The sequence below is a fragment of the Neopsephotus bourkii genome, unplaced genomic scaffold, assembly GCF_033783945.1.
Source record: "Neopsephotus bourkii isolate Nb327-2 ecotype Australia unplaced genomic scaffold, CSIRO-AGI_Nbou_v1 NB_1760, whole genome shotgun sequence".
Lineage (NCBI taxonomy): Eukaryota > Metazoa > Chordata > Aves > Psittaciformes > Psittacidae > Neopsephotus > Neopsephotus bourkii.
The window spans coordinates 9,254,487-9,271,436 of record NW_026902234.1 but is presented as its reverse complement, the minus strand read 5'-3'; the positions used below and the strand labels follow the sequence as shown (position 1 = coordinate 9,271,436).

Below are 16,950 nucleotides of genomic sequence, written 5' to 3'. Positions count from 1 at the left end.
TTGTTTTTAATTTTTGATGCTTTCCACAATATATTTAGGAAGCTACTGAGATTTCTTATTACATCCCTTATTACCAAGGATATAACACTTCTCTCCCTCTCACCCCAGTTCTTTCTTTTCTGTGTTATCTTTTTCCTTTTCATGCTTATTTTCCACACATCTAATCATGCTTTTCCAAATTAGCCCCATGCCAGAAATCTCAAACTATCAATTCCCCTTCAGTCTTTCTCCTCCAGCTACTAATATGTACTTAATGCTACAAGAATTTTCCTGTTTCTTCTGTTAGTATGTTTATTTTTAAAAGTGTGTGTGCACACATGAAAATAAGGTTTCAAAGCCTGCTGGTAAAAAGTAAGTGAAATACTGTGTTTGAAGTCAGTGGGGCTGGTTCTGTGACTCATGCTTTGTGGTTCGTTCTCCATTGATGCTGAATCTGTGCATCATCTGATCACTTGGCTGTATGCATTTGTTCCAGATGAAACGTGAGCATGTGATAGCATTTAAGTTGTGGTTAGAGCACATGGTAGCATAGTAAACCAGCCAGCAGGCTATTTTAAGAGGGCAGATGATAACCTCATGTAGTACAAAGTCTTTTGCAGTAAGAAGACTCCTTCCTCTTGCCCCCAGTTCTTGCTCTGACATGCTCAGGCTGTGTATATGTCTATGATCACTGCTGTTATAAAAGAAGTGTGTCTCAGCAGTCTTACCTATGTGTCTGTGATACTCGATGGTAGTGACTCAGACTGGTATTTAGCCACTGTTTTCCCTATTCTGCAAAATGGAGGCCAGGATTGCAGTTAACATGACCTATTTTGGACCCGAAGAAGTTGGTTTTTGTATTTTGTTTTTCTCCAACTTTTCCTTGATATAAAAGAAGATTTTTGCTTCATCATATATGCCTCCTCTCTTTCCGTACAGCATGGCTTTTGAAACCAAGCTGAGACTTCAGAAATTAATTGAGAAATACTGATAGAACATGTATCTAGACAGAAGACATCTGAAATCAGTTAAGGCAAGCCATCCTTCCTGTGTTTTTTCAGGTAAGAGTATGGTCATGTGCAGAGTTTAGCTTATGTTTACTACTTTACTTTAAAAAATAAATCTAAATTTCAGATATTGCAAACGGAGGCATCTCCCTTCCTAATGTTTAAAACCTAGTTGCAGGTTTCTTGAACATATCAGCTCCTTCCTTAGAAACTGTTTTATTCTGAGCCTCAGAAAATTTTGTGTGTCGCTGTTGAGTTCAGCCATTGGCGAACAGCAGTTTGTAAAACCTCACGCAGATATGATTCAGGTCTGAGTGATTATGTTCAGGATCTGTGTTCATTTTCAGTGCTCTCTGTACTTCCAGTTAGCGTGAAATATTGGTCCGGTGTTTGTCCAGAACTATTTTTTGCATTCTGTTTTTTTCCTTAAGGCTTTTTCTTAAGTAGTTTCTTCTTAAATTATTATTGGAGGGTAGGTTGGGGAGAAATTGTAGATGTATAAAAATAAGGAGCCATAATGTATGTTCCTACCTTAGGATAGGAAACAGTTTGCAGATTTCATTGCAATAACTTTGCTTGCAAGTATGACATTTATCTATAAACTTATGGAGGAGAAGGTGACTGTCTACCTGTGAACTTTACATAGTACTTCACAAGGTATGACAGACAACCTGTAAACTGAAACTCAAGAAAGCTTGTGTTTTCCATGCTGTTCCACCGTGGTGGTGTTGGAAGGAGCTTGGTGGAAGGATGGGTGCCCAACAGGATCTGAAGTAGCAGAAGCTGTGGAATTAAGGGATAGCTTCCCAAAACCATGATTTATTACTGTGAGTTTTTTTGTTTTTTAAAGAAGAGAAGAAATGTAACCACTCAAATGACCAGCCACTGCCATAACTTGCAGTTGTTCACATCTAATCACAGAATGGTTTGGGTTGGAAGGGGCCTTAAAGACCATCTAGTTCCAACCCACATGCCATGGGCAGGGACATCTTCCACTGCCAGGTTGGGGATTGTAGCTTTGCATATCTGATCAATTGATAACTGTTACAGTTACTGTCAGTTGAATTCAAACATTATCAGCATTTCTTGAAGAAAGGACTAAAAACTGACTTGACATGCTTTCTCCTGCTAAACTGATTTTTAATGAGCTGTTCATACAAGAAGCTGGTTTCATTAAGTATAAGCTTCTACTCTGAATCAGAAGCACAGTCGTGGAATAGCTGCTAGCATTGTTCTTGGGGAAGATGTGTCAGTGTGTGAAGTGGCACCTAGAAGCTGCTTTCCTTCTCTGCAGCCTGTTTAATTTGGGGAAACCTCCTGTTAGTTCTGTGGGGTTTGCTGTTGTTTGCTTTCATTTCTAAAATTTGGGCTACCCTTTCTATTAGCTGTGACACTGTATTCAATCCCCATGGCAGTTTTGGCTTTTAGTCCACTCACACCCTTTAGTGCTGAATAGGTTGGTTTGTGCGTCATGTTCAAAAGAAACACTGAAAGCAGGAGCCTTCTTTTTTAGCAAAAGATTATTGACATATTGCAGTTTTTCTGTAATGTCAGTGCTGCTAAGCACTGGAGAAGTGTGTGTATCTTCATAACAGGGTCAGATGACAGAATCACTTTCAGGAAGAAAAATACTTTGACAATTGGGAGAAACTTCTTGCTGATTTCTTACAAGTTATTTCTTTTACTGTGGAGACTTGAGCTTTGACCTCTGGAGCATAGCTAGGGTCTGTGGCTGCCTTAGTAGAGTACAGAACATTAAGTAGAACCCGTAAATCAGCAAATTGAGGAAATTAATCTGATTTGTAGTTTACTGAGCACCTAATTTTGGTCATTTGAATGTATCATTCTTACTCTGTATGGCAAGCCTTTAAGCAGGTGAGCATTGCGCTTCACTCTGAAGTGCTTGGGTCTAATTTTTACTCCTCATTCAAGTATCTTTGGTTCTTTCGTTCTTAGGAATTGGACTGTTGGGAGAAGGATAAGGTGGAGATTTCGGTTCTTATTTTTAGAAAGAAAAGTTAGTTATAATTCTGTAGGACATCCTTCACCTTTCTCTTGTGTTTTTTCCCAGAACATATGACTGCTTAACCACGTTCTTGTTAATCAAAAGCAGTGGCAGTCTGTGATGGCTTGTGCACTCATTAGCCAAAAATTAATTTCTACCATTTTAATCAAGGAGTGATTAGACAGAGCTGTTTATATTCAGTTCCAAGCATGTACTTTGTGGTTTTTTTTTTGGTCCTGTGTGTTTTCTTACTTACACACAGTATTCCTGTGCATTTTTACATGGGTTTCCACAGCTGTGTTCCTGATTTATTTTAGGAGAGTAGTTTACATAGTTCTTGTCTGTGTATATCGGAAACAGGGGTGAGTTTTACTAGGCTAAATCTTCCTTGGGGTATGTTTATGGCCAGATTTCCCTGTTGAGATGCCTCTCCATTGACAGTAGAAGATGCTTATGCCATCACTTTGTTTCAGCTAAGCAGGTGAGTGTAACCTGTTGTGGTGGGAAGTACCAAGGAATCTCAAATTCAGTGTCTCAATCAAATGTTACCTTTGGTAATTTCATTCCAGCACCTTTTGGTTTTGCCTGTAGATCCAGGAGTGTTAGCTTCCTTAAGCTGTAGTACCCAAACATGTATTAATGCTGTGTGCCACTGAATGTGTCTCTCTCAGTGCCAGCTGAGATTATCACTGTGTGGTATCAGGTAAGATTCAAAACCTGCAAAGGAGTTTGAAAGTGATTTAGGATGAAGATGTGATAGATGGGATTTTTGATTTGCCGTGCAGGTCAAAATTTGGAACAGGCTTATGTGTTCTTACAGGCTTAGACAAACGTAGGCAGTGCTGACCTTTCTATTTCTTTGTTACTTTTTCATTTAATTCCATTTTGGTTTGCTACTACTAGAAGTTTATGGTTAAAAATACCAAATTCTATGACTGTCTTACTAAAGAATTAATTTGAGGCTACTAACTTGCTATGTTACAGTCTAAAACTAGATTTTTGAAAGCTTCTGAAATTTGACAGTTCATCTTCAGAAACTATTTCTTGGTGTAGATTTTATGCCATTTTTGCCGGGGTTGGTGAAAAATAAGTTGTATGTATTTAGTTTTGGAAATGTTCAGAACTTGACTTTGAGGCAGTGGCCTAGGTAAAATGTTATGTAGTATTTGAAATTAATGCTCTTTAGGATCATTAGTGCATTGATGCAGCTGGTTGGTTTGGGCAAAAGAAAGATCTTGGAGCTGGAAAGCTTTAGTACATCTTCAGGGACTCTGAAACAAGTCTTTTGTGTTGTTTTTTCTTTTTTCTTTTATCCCTCCTTTTTTTTGTGTGTGCCCTTAGAAGTTGTATGGTAAAGGTATATTTTGATACATGCATGTGCAGAGATGTGCATGCAGATGCGACAAACTTTGGTTTTTACATTTTTAGTGCTGGTTGTGCTGCTTTTGTAGGTAACATGCTGGATTTTAAAAGTATTCCTAGTTGTAGGAATCAAAGCTTTGTAGGTGATGTGGTGTTTTTAGAACAGTTAAGGTTTTACTTTCTAGGAACAGGTTTATAGGAGCAGTAAAATTAATTCCAGATCTCCTTTTATATATTCTTTACCACTGAGTTTTAATTTCTCTTGTGAGCTGTTAGCAAATCACAAAGGAACCCTGCACTACAGGTCTGTTCTCTCAGTTATTTTCAAACTTTTTTTCCTCTTGACTTATTCTTAATTTTTGAAACAGAACACTTTTTTTTTTTTTCCTAAGCTCTCCCTTGTGCTGTGCATTACAGCATTTGGGCAACAGTATGCTTCATAGAGCTTTCCAGAACATTTGTAATCATCTCTTCTCCCCCCCTTCCCTTCCTCTCTCAGTTGTCATAGTTCCCTGCTTTTCTTATCTCTCTTTTTACTGCTGCAGCTTTCACATGATAATGTACCACTCAGGAACAGCTGCTGCATAATAGCTCAATGGGACACACCACTGCTCAGAGCTGACCTAATGTGAGCTGAAATGAGGAAATTTGTGCTTAGCATGTCGGCTTACCTATGGAGTCTTTTTCCAGCTTGGGTGGATTAGGTGTCATTGTGGGAAGGTGGACCATGGGTAGACTCTGTGGCTTCCTCTTGCTAGCTGCCCCAGGGGTAGAAATACACTGCAGGTGGTGGCACAATGAAGTGAGGTGTTGGAGATTCTTAGTGTTTAAGAAGCTCACCCATTTCTAACCATGAGTTGCTTTATTTCCCTCTTGCTTGGTTATTCATGCTCCCATGGCCAAAAATGTTTCAGACTGTGCACTAGGAACAGGTGGAGTGACATGTTGCCTGTGGTCTTGCCGAGGTTTGCCAAGTCACCTTGCTCATTTCCTTTCATTTCCTCTGGGTGAGTGAGCCAGTGTTCTCAATCTTTGGTGTTAGGGGCCTGAGGCCACCAGACTGAGCTGGAAAGTGTCCTGTTGGTTTAGTACACACACCCTAGGGCTTACCGCTTATTTTGGGCTGCCTGCCGAGGTTAGCAGCAGCAGCTCTACCTGTGCTGCACAAGTGTCTGGGCTGCTCATAAGTCAGCTCCTCAGCTGCCTGCAGTTACAGTGCAGTGCTGTAAAGAAAGCTCTCATGTATTTTTTGTCAGACAGATGCTTAAAATGTTAATATCTACTGGGAATATATACTGGAATATACCTGTGTGTATTCAAGGCACTAGTCTAGCAAGGAAATATTTATTAAGCAAAGCCTTTCTGTTTTCCTCTTAAGCACTATGTGAACTTTTCTTACGATTGCTGTTAGATACAGTCTTCCTAATGCTCTGTGGTTTAAGGATATATGTGAGATAGGACACGTGAAGAAAAATTGTATGTCTGGAAGCTTGCCTGAACCACCCCCATTTTTTTTTTTTTTTTTTTTACCTGTCTCCAGTTGTAGGCCTGGCCTTATGCAAAATACCTTAATTTAAAAATACTCCCTCCATAACTGGCTTCTGACTTAATGGGCTGAAAGGGGGGCATGAAATAGTATAAAGGATACCTGAAGCCTTGAAACCGACTGTTTCAGCTTAAGAATACTGCTGCAGGCTTGCTGTGCGTGCCTTAGTCTGCTCCCCAGTTAACATTCTCAACCTTGTCTTCTAATTTTGTTTCACCAATTCCTTAGTTAACATTTTTCCAATTTCAGTAGATACTGGTTTTTGCAGGGCTATAAGTGAAGAGCATTGTTATGTTAGTTTTGTTTCCTTACAGCTACCAGAACATAACACTTGAACAGAAGTCTAAACCACTAACCCTCAGTGGATGGAGAAGTCTAAACCACTAACCCTCAGTGGGTTATCATGGCCATTTTAAATGTGATGGAGTTTAAACAGGTGCATGTGGAGGTCAGTCTTGTTTTAAAATGAGAGGCCTTAATAGTTGAACAGCCAATGTGTGTGTGAAATGGCTCTCTAATGTGTTTCATTTGGTGTTTAAGAGATGTCAGTGATGGAAAAGTCAATATGGCTCATGTGAAATGAAATTAAAAACAGGCTTATTAATAGGCTTTAATACAATTACAAATGTGGAATGGCCATCCAACATACACCTTGCTATAGGGGATTTGCTGCCATTGGTACTGTGTTACTTAACATTTCGTTAATGACCTGGAAGAGGTCAGTAATTTGTTAGCAATAAAGTTTGCAGCCAGCTGAAATCCTAGGGGCAGAAAAATGAAGGCATAGTTATGGAAAGTCAGGCTTCTATATTTGGAATTGGTGGGGGGTGTGGAAAGGGAAACCAGAACCTGCTGGTCAGGATGGGCAATCAGCAGGCTTTGGCAGTCACTGTCCTGTGGTTGGAAAGGTATTTCATGCTCTTAGAGTATATGCATAATGTTGCAGATCACACAACACCCCTTGTTATTAGGCAGTTTGGTCTGGTCTGCTTCTAGAATACAACATCTGCCTGGAATATTGCCAAGCTTTAACCCTAGCTGACAGCTCAGCCCCACATAGCCACTTCTCACTCCACCCTGGTGGAATGGGGAGAGAATCAGAATAAAAGTGAGAAAACTCATGGTTTGAGATAGAGACAGTTTAATAGGGAAAACAAAATCTGTGCATACAAGCAAAGCAAAACAAGGAATTCATTCACCACTCCCCACTGGCAGGCAGGTTCAGCCATCTCCAGGACAGCAGGGGTCCATCACAAGTGATGGTGAATTGGGAAGACAAATGCCCTCACTCTAAATGTTCCCTCCTTTCTCTGTTTTCCCCCAGCTGTATATGCTGACATGATGCCATGTGGTCTGGGATATCCCTCTGGTTAGTTGGGGTCAGCTGCCCTGCCTATGTCCCAGCATCTTGGGCACCCCCAGCCTGCTACTGGTGGGGTGAGAGGCAGAAAAGGCCTTGACTCTGTGTAAGCACTTCTCAGCAGTAACTGAAATATCCCTGTCTTACCAGCGCTGTTTTCAGCACAGATCCAAAGCATAGCCCATACTAGCAGCTAAAAAGAAAATTAAATTTATCTCAGCCAAAACCAGTGCAGGTACTTGATGCGTTAAATGTTGGGGTCCAGGAGAGAACAGAATAATGTGAGGAGGATGTTAAACTCAGTAAAACAGGCGAGTACTGAGAGGCATGCATGGATGGGCCTGCTTAGCTTGAATTTCATTGATTCCCAGCTGTTTATAAATTGCAAAGTGTTTCCAGTGTAAGTCTCCTAATATGGTCCCTGTCTGTATTTAATAGGCGTGTTTCATGTTAATGCTTATATAAGGCATATCTGCATGTGGGCAATTCTGTGGAATTCATAAAAAACAAAAGTGCGTTATTTAAATAGTTTGTTCAAAAGATTTGGTTAGCTTGGGTCCTTATCTGATGTGGTTTATGATGGTTTTATACTTGTATCCTGATTAATGTTCTGTCAGAGTCTCTTGGTGGAATACAAGGATTGGAGAACAGGAGAGTAAACTTCATCACAGCTAGAATCTCTGCAGAGTTAAAAACGTTTCCTTGGAAAGCAAGGGCATACTTGGAAATGTTTTTCCATAAAGTCTTGTTTTATGTCTATAGATGTCTCTCACTTAGTGCTTTACACAAATCTTAATGTTTCCAAGGTAATGGTTCTATGATTCTGTATCTTTCTAAGTGCTTTGCATTTTTAGATTTTAAGAGCTGTAAGCATGTGCAAGTTTGAATTCGCATTGTGTTTCTGACATGATTTGAGAGGCAGGTTATGCCAGTATTACGGAAGATAATTTAGCATTCAGACCTTGCTATCTGTTAATAGTTTGCAAGGTAAAAATAACTCTGCTTGATACTTGGATCTCAAAATTCAGCTTTGATTCTTGCAGTGGCAGAACTGGGAGTGTTGTATGAGGGGGATGTTTGTCATCTGGTGGCACTGAATAGGAAAGTTACTAAATGACTCTTTCTCACTCAAAATAGGGTGTTTTAAAGAGTCAGTTCTCACAGCTGATCTGTATGTAAAAGACAGAATGAAGATCATAGACTACATATAAGTTGGACTTCTCTTGAAAACCTGGAGCAGACTGTTTTCTTTGTCAGTCCCATGGAAGCTCCTTTTAAAGCATCTTGATGCTTTTACTCTTGTCAGAGTTTTCAGATACATTGTGAAATGAACAAACCTCCACTAAGAAGAAGGATGTGGGTGTTTGGTGGGGTTTTTTGTTGTGTAGGTTTGTGGGGATTTGTTGTTGGTTTTGTTTTGTTTTTTTTTTTTTTTAATGCCTCAAGACTTCAGAGCTGCTAAGCTTTTTTTTCTCACTTTTTATCTCTAGGTTAGTTTATTCTTAAACATTTGTTATGTTAGGAGTAAACCTCTCTGGAGGGTGTCATGTCCCCCTGTCTGTTATCAAATGCTACTAGAGAGCATAATGGCCATGAGAGTGTTGAGGATGGCTTCCTGTCAGAATTACTTTACGTAAAATTGCAAGGAAGCAAATGTTTCTTGTATCCTTCCATTGTGTTGTTTCCTGTGAGGCAGCAGACTGGATGTGTGTCCTGGATACAGACTTTTTTTGTGGCATTATACGCATTGGGATGCTCCAATCAAATCCTTGTTGGTATCCCTTATAGTCTCAGCATAGCAGGAAACGAGACTTCCTCGCATCCTGTTGTTCTCCAGTTAGCCTGACTTTGGAGAGCTCCTGGCTCTGTCACAATCCACAATGAAGGTGAGCTTAAAATGAAGTTAGGATTATATATGTAAGTTTTTGTAAATTTAAGCTGCAGTTTTGTAACCTTTTTTCCCTGAAACACTCCTTTTTTTAGTAGTTCTTTCTCCCCCCTCCTTGTACCTTTCTGATACAGTTCTCGTGTCAACACAAGTGCCTCTCATGTATTTCATTTAAGATCAGGGCTGTTGTTTCATGATTCTGTTCATGCTTGTAGTTTGCTTGTTTAAAACCTGCCACTATAAGCCTGTAGCTAACAAGGAAAATGTTACACTCCTGTGCTTTCTTGTTCCATTACAGCTTAAATATTTTTCTCATTTTGAGCAGTGGTTAAGCTGATCTGGCTTTGTGTTTAAGCCAGGTTTTGTGCATTCTGCTGTGACCTTATTGGTATCCTTTTTTATATCTGTTATAAATTACATTATTAACAAAACAGTTTTATTTTTTTTCTGTGAAATTATTATATTTCTTATTTGCTTAATGTATTTTTTGCATACATAATATTTAAATACTTACCTGTGTTTCAGGTAATTTCACAACTAGGCAATTCCCTAGTCCCTCTCGTATTCCTCACAGCTTCAAATAAATAAGAGATGTCTTTGAATTATCTGTATCTCAGAGGAAACATGATGAAATAGTTACTTATGTGTGTGGTAACTGCTTGAAGTATATTAGTGTTCTTTTCTACTTGATTCTGCGTCTGTTTTGCGGCATTGCTCTTCTGAGCTGTGTACACACTACCTGAGCCTGAGAAATGTCAGCACGTGTATGTACAGCTGAAGTAGAACTGCTGCTTACTGGGACCAGAGGTGGTCCTCACTCTGAGGGGGAAACAATGTGCGTGTTAACATATGCAAGTACCTCAAATACTGTGAATACCTGCGGAGATTTCTTTGTCTTACTGACCAACACTATGAAGTATATCACTTAACCAGCCATAACTGGTCTGGCAGCCTCTTCTCCGATTACTTTAGGTAGTTTTCATTAAAATTCTCACTTCTCTTAAGGTAGCCTTCCTTTGTCCCTTTCTTTATTCTCCCCTGGGAATATGTTCTGTTTTTCCCTTTCCTGCCTATGGAGGCTGCTTTCTGAGGTACAGACTTCCTGATAGTGCCTGTGGGATGGGTCTGTTATCAAGAAACTAAACGGGTTTTTGTTGACTTTTTAGATAAAAACTGCTGTACTGCGGAAAACTGAAGCTCGTTCTGTTTCTTAAATCAATTGTAACAACTGTAATAGGTATCTTTTATTGTCCTCTTTCAAGTCTTGCACAAGGGAATACTGAGACTCTTTTCAACCTATGCGAAGTGTGTTGTGAGAGCTGTTTTCATGAGACTTTGGATGAGTGTTTCCATTACCTCAGGCAAATATTATGGGTCTCTCTCTTCTTTTAAAAAATCTCTTCCCCCCCTTGAAAATCCAGATGTTTAATGTTATCACCCAGTGTTTGAAAGTTACTGGAGTGTTTTCTACGAGATAGTTTAAGGTTTGGATCTCTTTCCCACAGTTAAAAAAGAAAAATAAAATAACCCTCATGTTTCATCTCTCCCCTTCCCAAACCTCATTCTCCATCTGACCTATCCAGCAACTTTCCTCTTTGTAAAATTCATTAATTTTTGGCATGCCGCCTTCCTCTGTCTTGTAGAAGAAAGAGGCAGCAGATACATTGTGTAGTACTTTTTGAAATATTTGTAGTAATTTTTAAAGTACTTTCTGCATCATCAGGTAGAGTGCCTGTGAGCTGCTACAGAAAATGAAAAGTATGCCAACAGTAATAGTATCCAGTAACACTTTTGGCCAAAATGTCTCAGGAAAGCTGCTCTCTTCTGATAATTACATTTTGTTCAAGTTTCCTGTAATTTAAATAATACTTGATAGTTTTAGTAAGTATGTTCTTAAGGTTTTCTCAAAGGCAGCTGTTTATTCTCTATTTAAAAAAGGGGAGAAGGGTGTTTGTTTTTTAAAGGATGGAGGAGACCACATTGTTTTACTGGTCCATAAGAGCCACTGAATGAAAAGCTGATACCTTCTACAGTTGTGGTTTGCATGATACCATAGAAATGCTTAGTTTAAAGGCTTGTTTCTGTGACTTATTGCATGTTCTTTTGTTTTCAGACTTTTGATGCAAATGACCTGTATCAGGGACAAAATTTCAGTAAAGTTCTCAGCTCTCTCGTGGCTTTAAATAAGGTGACTGCAGGTAAGTAGACTCTGTTCTGTCTTGGTGGTCACTTACAATTACCTTTAACTCGCATCAGTGTGTATTTATACCTGCTTATACATACATGATAAAAGGAACAAGTGCAGCATTTTTTTTAAAGATGTTTTGTTGCAGTTCATCTTAAGACTTTGGCAGTGGCCCCTCTGAGTTCTCTAGTCTCTTCTTCTGCAAAAGGAAGCTTTGCAGTGGAGCTAAGGCTGAGTCTTTTAGCTGGCAAGAATTCTTAGTGAAAGGGCCTGTTTTTCTTGTTTGTTTATGTGTTCCCCCAGTTTGAAATACTAAAGTTAACTTTTGCTTCACTCTGTCTTCCCGTGTTTGAGCAATCTCATCAAGGGTTTGTTATTCTCTCCACTCCTCTTTCCCTGGTACAAACCTTTCTTGAAAGTAACAAAAGGATAGTGAACATCTTTGACTTCTTTAGACATGCATGTTTCATTTAGATAAGGGATAGAAGTCATGAGCACCCACCTCAAGTTCTTTGGTGTGAAGGAGAGAGCTGTAGAAATAACACAGGTGAGAAGTGTCCATGCTTCATTGTGGGGTGAGGCTGGGCTAAATCATGCTGTCTGGACCCAAGGACAGTCAAGAAATGTTAACATTGGTGACCCTTTTTAGGCTTCTTGCTGCTCTATGGTAGGGCTTTATGCTGTCAGCAGCAAGTTCCAGTAGTGGTCATCAGATTAGAGTCTGGGGAGAGAGATAATTAAAAGATGGGCCATAGTTGTCAGTTTTTATGTGCAGAAGAAAAGGAAGCTGATGAAAGTCAGTGGTGTGTATCGGTGTTCTGTTGTTTAGTGGTATTATGATATTATGTTACTTTTATAATAACTCCCGATTCATTACAACAGAGGTTTTTATTTTTGGTGACTTCCCTTCCCCTCCCTGCATGAGAACATCCTCAGGAGTGAGTTTTACAATCAGATTCTTAGTTCTAATGAGTGGGTATGGAGCAATGCCGTTAACTTCTTTGGAGCTACAACAGTTGTAGATGCTGCCTTTCGTCTTAACTGCAAGTGCAAACGCAGACCATTTCGGCACATCTTTAAAGCTGCTGTACACTGACTGAAACTGTCTTAAAAGGGGAGAAAAAGTGCAGCTGTTTGGTCCAGACATTGACAGATTAATACCCACATCAAAAAAAGCTGCAATTGCATCTGGCTTAGAAAGAACCCAGGCTGATCCCTTTCACTGGGGGGTGATGGTGGTATGGAAACCAAAATCAAAACCACATGCAAGCTGTGGTGTTACCTCATTCCTAAGAGGAAGCAGCACTGCATAAATCTCCCTGACCAAGAACTGTTTGTTCTTCTGAACAGTTTTCTTGAATTGGATGACTGTGTAGAAGGCATTTTAGACTCATATCTCCCTGCTCTAGTATTGGAAGATGACTTTCAGATCCCCATCTAGATTCTCAAGGGTTTCAAGTGGACACAGGTTCTTCTGAGATGGGCCTTTCTGTGATGGAAGGAGTGTGAGTAATGAGCACAAAGACTGATGAAAGGCTGCTATGGATACACACTCCATCAAATTCTTAACTTCAGAGGGGTGGGATAAAGTTTTCAGTTGCTATTTGTAGAAAGAAAAGAACTGGTATAGGGAAGTTGAGATAGCAGTAGAAAAGAAGAAATGGTGTTACAAACCCTGGAAATCTTTGGATGGATAGAACAGTGAAGGTTCTGAGAAAATTATCAAATTAATGTTTGTCAAACATGCACATCCTGTTGCCGTTCAAGATTCATGAGTTAAAGTTTTTCTCAGAATAATCCCATTGAGAAATTCACTGAACATGCTTTATTTAGTATTTTAATGGAAACTTTAACGGATACATGGGTTCTGCAAGCCTTTTAAATCTTAAAAAATGAAACTGATTTGGAAGTATTCAGATATTATTGGTAAAAGCACTTGAAATTTGCATGTGGTTTGTGATGGTTTTACTTCTTTTCATCTCAAACACATACATGTAGTTTCTAATTCAGGCCTGAAAAGGTGCTCCTGTGTTGGTGTTTTTTAGCTCCGCTCTTGTGAAGTAGAAAATTTTGGAAATCAGACTGCACTTACAACAAATTTTAGGTAGTGTGTTTTAGGGTTGCCCAGGGGCTGGAATGCACTGCCATGGGTCAACCTGATCCTGGTTGCCTGAGTAAACTGTGTCAAGGTATGCTCCTCGATTTGGTAGTGTGTCTGTTCTGCTTGGCTGCAGTCAGGAAACATGGCAAACTGGACATGAAGATGTTTCAGGTTACTTCTAATCCTTAAATTCTATTAATTGATGATGGTTATGGCCACCTTGAAGTTTTTGGTAGCATTAATGTTAACCATAAAGTTTTTACAAACGAAGGCCATGATCTAATCCCATTTCTCCCCCAGCCATCTGTGAAAACATAGATACACGTCCTTTCTGTAGGGGACTATAATTGCCAGGTTTTATGTTAATACAGTCACCTTTAAGTGCCTTTGAGAAAGCAGGTTCACAAAGTATGATGTGTTTTATGACCAGTGTGTAATGGTGCTGGGTGCTGGGACATCTTGTCCATGTCAGTCTTTGCCAAGAAAGGTTAGACCAGGTGATCCTTGAGGTTTCTTCCAACTTTGTATTCTGTGATTCTATCCACACAAAATACGCAATTTGATAGTTTTAATATTGCACTATATGACTAGTGAGCATATATTTACATGCTTTTTTTTTGAAGCATAACAAATAGGTGCACCAGAGGAAGGTGTTTTCCGCTCAGTTACTGTGGACTTGAAGGATCCTTTGTTAACACTTCTGTGCTTGTAGACAATCTCAAACCCTTTTTCTTCTCTTGCTCAGCTGGTGTTGAATGCCATGCTGAAGTCAAAAGATGAAGAGGAATTGAGTTGTCCCTTCAGTTGTCCCTTGACATGGAACAGCAGATATGCTTTGTTCCTCAGTTTCCTCATGGAACTGAGCCTGTATGTGTCATTTACCTTGGACCAAAAAAAGCTTGGATTTGCCTGATCAAGGTCTGCTTTTGTCTGAAAGTAACTAGTAGGTGACTGTAGTGTACCTCTGATACAGAGGTCAAGTGTTGGAAGCAAAGCAACTACTGGGAAAGAGTAAAAGAGGCATAAACCCCATGAGAGCTTATGTAATCTAGTGAAGACATACAGGTTTGAAATTGAAAATGGTGCACTGTTTTCAGGGCTCCTTGAAGCCCAGGTGCTCACTGAATGTTGTATGTGGGAAAACTTGAGGAAAAGGAATTGCTTGCCATACTCATGCAAAGGAGCAGTGCTTGTCTGATATGTCACCTGTGCAAGGACTCTGGGAGCATCCCCTTCCTGGGGGTTTGGCTGTGACGACTGGGTGAGCTGGTCCCAACATAATGCTGCGGAGAGGCTCTAAGCAGTGCTGTAGGAGGCCAGCACTGAGCTTAGGAACCACTTTCAGCCGTGTCCTGTGTCTGGCTGTGGCCTGCTAATGCCCACCCCATCCATGAGTGGGGTGACATCCTGTCCTGAGGTATGTGCCTGATGTCCAGGGCTGGCACTGCTCTGGTGCCCAGCTGCCCTGTTCCTGGCTGGTGCAGTGGGGTGAGCTCTGCTGTAGACTTGATGCCTCTCAGCCCACAGGGACCCCTGTAGCACCCAACACTGCCCTTCAGAAGAGCACCTCAGATGGTGTGCTTCTCAGAGTAGAGAGAGATGAAAGAGGTGAGAGATTTTGAGAGGGTGATGTGGTTTTTTGTGGTTTTTTTTTTTTGCTTTTGTGGGTTTTTTTTTTTTTCAGATAGCACTTTCTTTTTTCTATTCTTTCTATCCCTCCCCCTTCCTCCAAAGGAGAAATAGCTTAGTTGGCAAAAAAGGGATGAGACAAAGGAGCATAGGAAAAAAGACAGTGGAAGGAATGTTTTAATTGAGAAGCGGGGGGTGGGAGAGCGAAGAAACAGATGTGGCTGGCTTTACTTCAAGCAACTTTTATGCATTCAAAATTCTTGGCCACTAGCTAAAATGATGGTGGTTAATTACCTTTAAATAGACTGGTAGTGAGTAGGAATGGAGAAATACAACCCTCCTCTTCTAAACAGCTCAAATTGTTTCCCTGTCTGTGTGGGGAAAAAGTGTTTCAGGATTTTGGATTACATGTTATTTTATTTTAAATCTTGAATTTCTGAGAAGCTACAGATATATTTTATCTGCTCTAAGCATGTGAATTTTGGAGGTAAGCTGAAGTTAGATGCACATTTCTCAGATGCTTATATCTACTTATTTTTTTTTTCTCCTGTTGCAGACATAGGGCTAGGCAGTGACTCTGTATGTGCACGTCCCTCATCTCATCGGATAAAATCTTTTGATTCTCTGGGATCCCAGTCTTTACACAGTAGAACTTCAAAACTCTTCCAGGGACAGTATCGGAGTTTGGTAAGTTATAGAAGTGAAATATTCTGTGGTGTGGCTTTATTTATTTTTTTACTGGATTTCTGAGTAAACTATAGTGGAGCAGAGAAACTGTTTCCTCTCACCTCTGTTTCAAGTCTGTGACATTCTATTATTGTAGCTTTTCTTATGATGTTTCAAAATATGTGCAGCTATCTGTGAACTTCTATTATTCTTTTTCTCACTTAACCACTGCATGTTCTCTGTATACACAGTATCTCCCTGGATTTATTTCTTTTCAGTATAAGGACTTGCTTTTCCAAAGGCAAAAATCTCATTTTCTTCATGTCTCTGAGTTTAGGGATGATGATTGAAGGACAGTCAAACCTCAGCAAAACTGCTAGTTTTAATGTTGCAGTATTGGTAGTTATTCCTGTTTTCTGTTACTTTTCAAGGTGAATCCTTCAACTAGCCTTCAGGTACTGAGTGGTATAGGCAGCTATTTAAGTACAGCTGAAATCAGGATGGAATACTGTATTGAAACTGTAGGGTTCTTTTGCTGACTAAAAGGTTTGCAAGGAGGGTTCAGAACCCCTACTGTAAACTGCTTTTTTCCAAGCTTGAAGGAGGCTGTTTTGAGCTATGTGATGATTGCTGTGTGAAACTTGAAACAGTCCTCTGCGTAAGCTTTCTTAAGTGTAGTTTGATGTGTTTTATCTGGTAGTAGAGACCATGCAAGTTCTTGCTGTAGGCCACTAATTCCAGCTCCCACTCTGCTGTTCACAACCCACTCAGTTTTGCTGATGCAGCTGTTTGTGGGGCTAGCTGTTAGCTGGATTGCTGAAATAATCAGAGTTCTTAAGTATTTTTATAACCTTGGTGATCTGAGCAGCTCTTCAGAATGTTGCATAGGGGCAGAGAAGTGCAGGAAGGAGGGCAAGAGAGCTCCTCCAAGAGAGGAGGAAAAACTCCAAAAATTCTTAGTTTGGTTTTGCTGCAGTAGGTAATCAGTTTGGAACAGTTCTTGCCAAATGTGCTGAGCTTTCTACATGTTTTCAAAGTTGTTTTTTGCCCTCGTTCTCCTAAAGTTTCTTAGCTACTGAAAGTCTGTCAAACTTAGTTGTGACACAATGATGTCCTGTGGGTATGAATTAAGCTGACATATTAGAAGATACCAGTGATGATATGCAGTACATCTTTTAATCATCTGAGCTATCTAGACAACATGTAGGTGAAATACTGCTGC

General features: G+C 39.9%; 1 protein-coding gene across 5 annotated transcripts in view; it reads left to right on the top strand.

The window, feature by feature from the left end:
- ARHGEF7 (Rho guanine nucleotide exchange factor 7) overlaps positions 1 to 16,950 on the top strand; it is a 123,152-nt gene that overhangs the window by 37,694 nt on the left and 68,508 nt on the right. For 4 of the 5 annotated variants that reach the window (XM_061377752.1, XM_061377753.1, XM_061377757.1 and 1 more), the window contains exons 3-4: positions 11,261 to 11,345; positions 15,619 to 15,749. In XM_061377752.1, the coding sequence (XP_061233736.1) occupies positions 11,261 to 11,345; positions 15,619 to 15,749 (216 nt within the window). Of the gene's footprint in view, positions 1 to 9,006; positions 9,146 to 11,260; positions 11,346 to 15,618; positions 15,750 to 16,950 lie in introns of those variants that run through there. The other variant, XM_061377755.1, reaches the window with a different exon arrangement.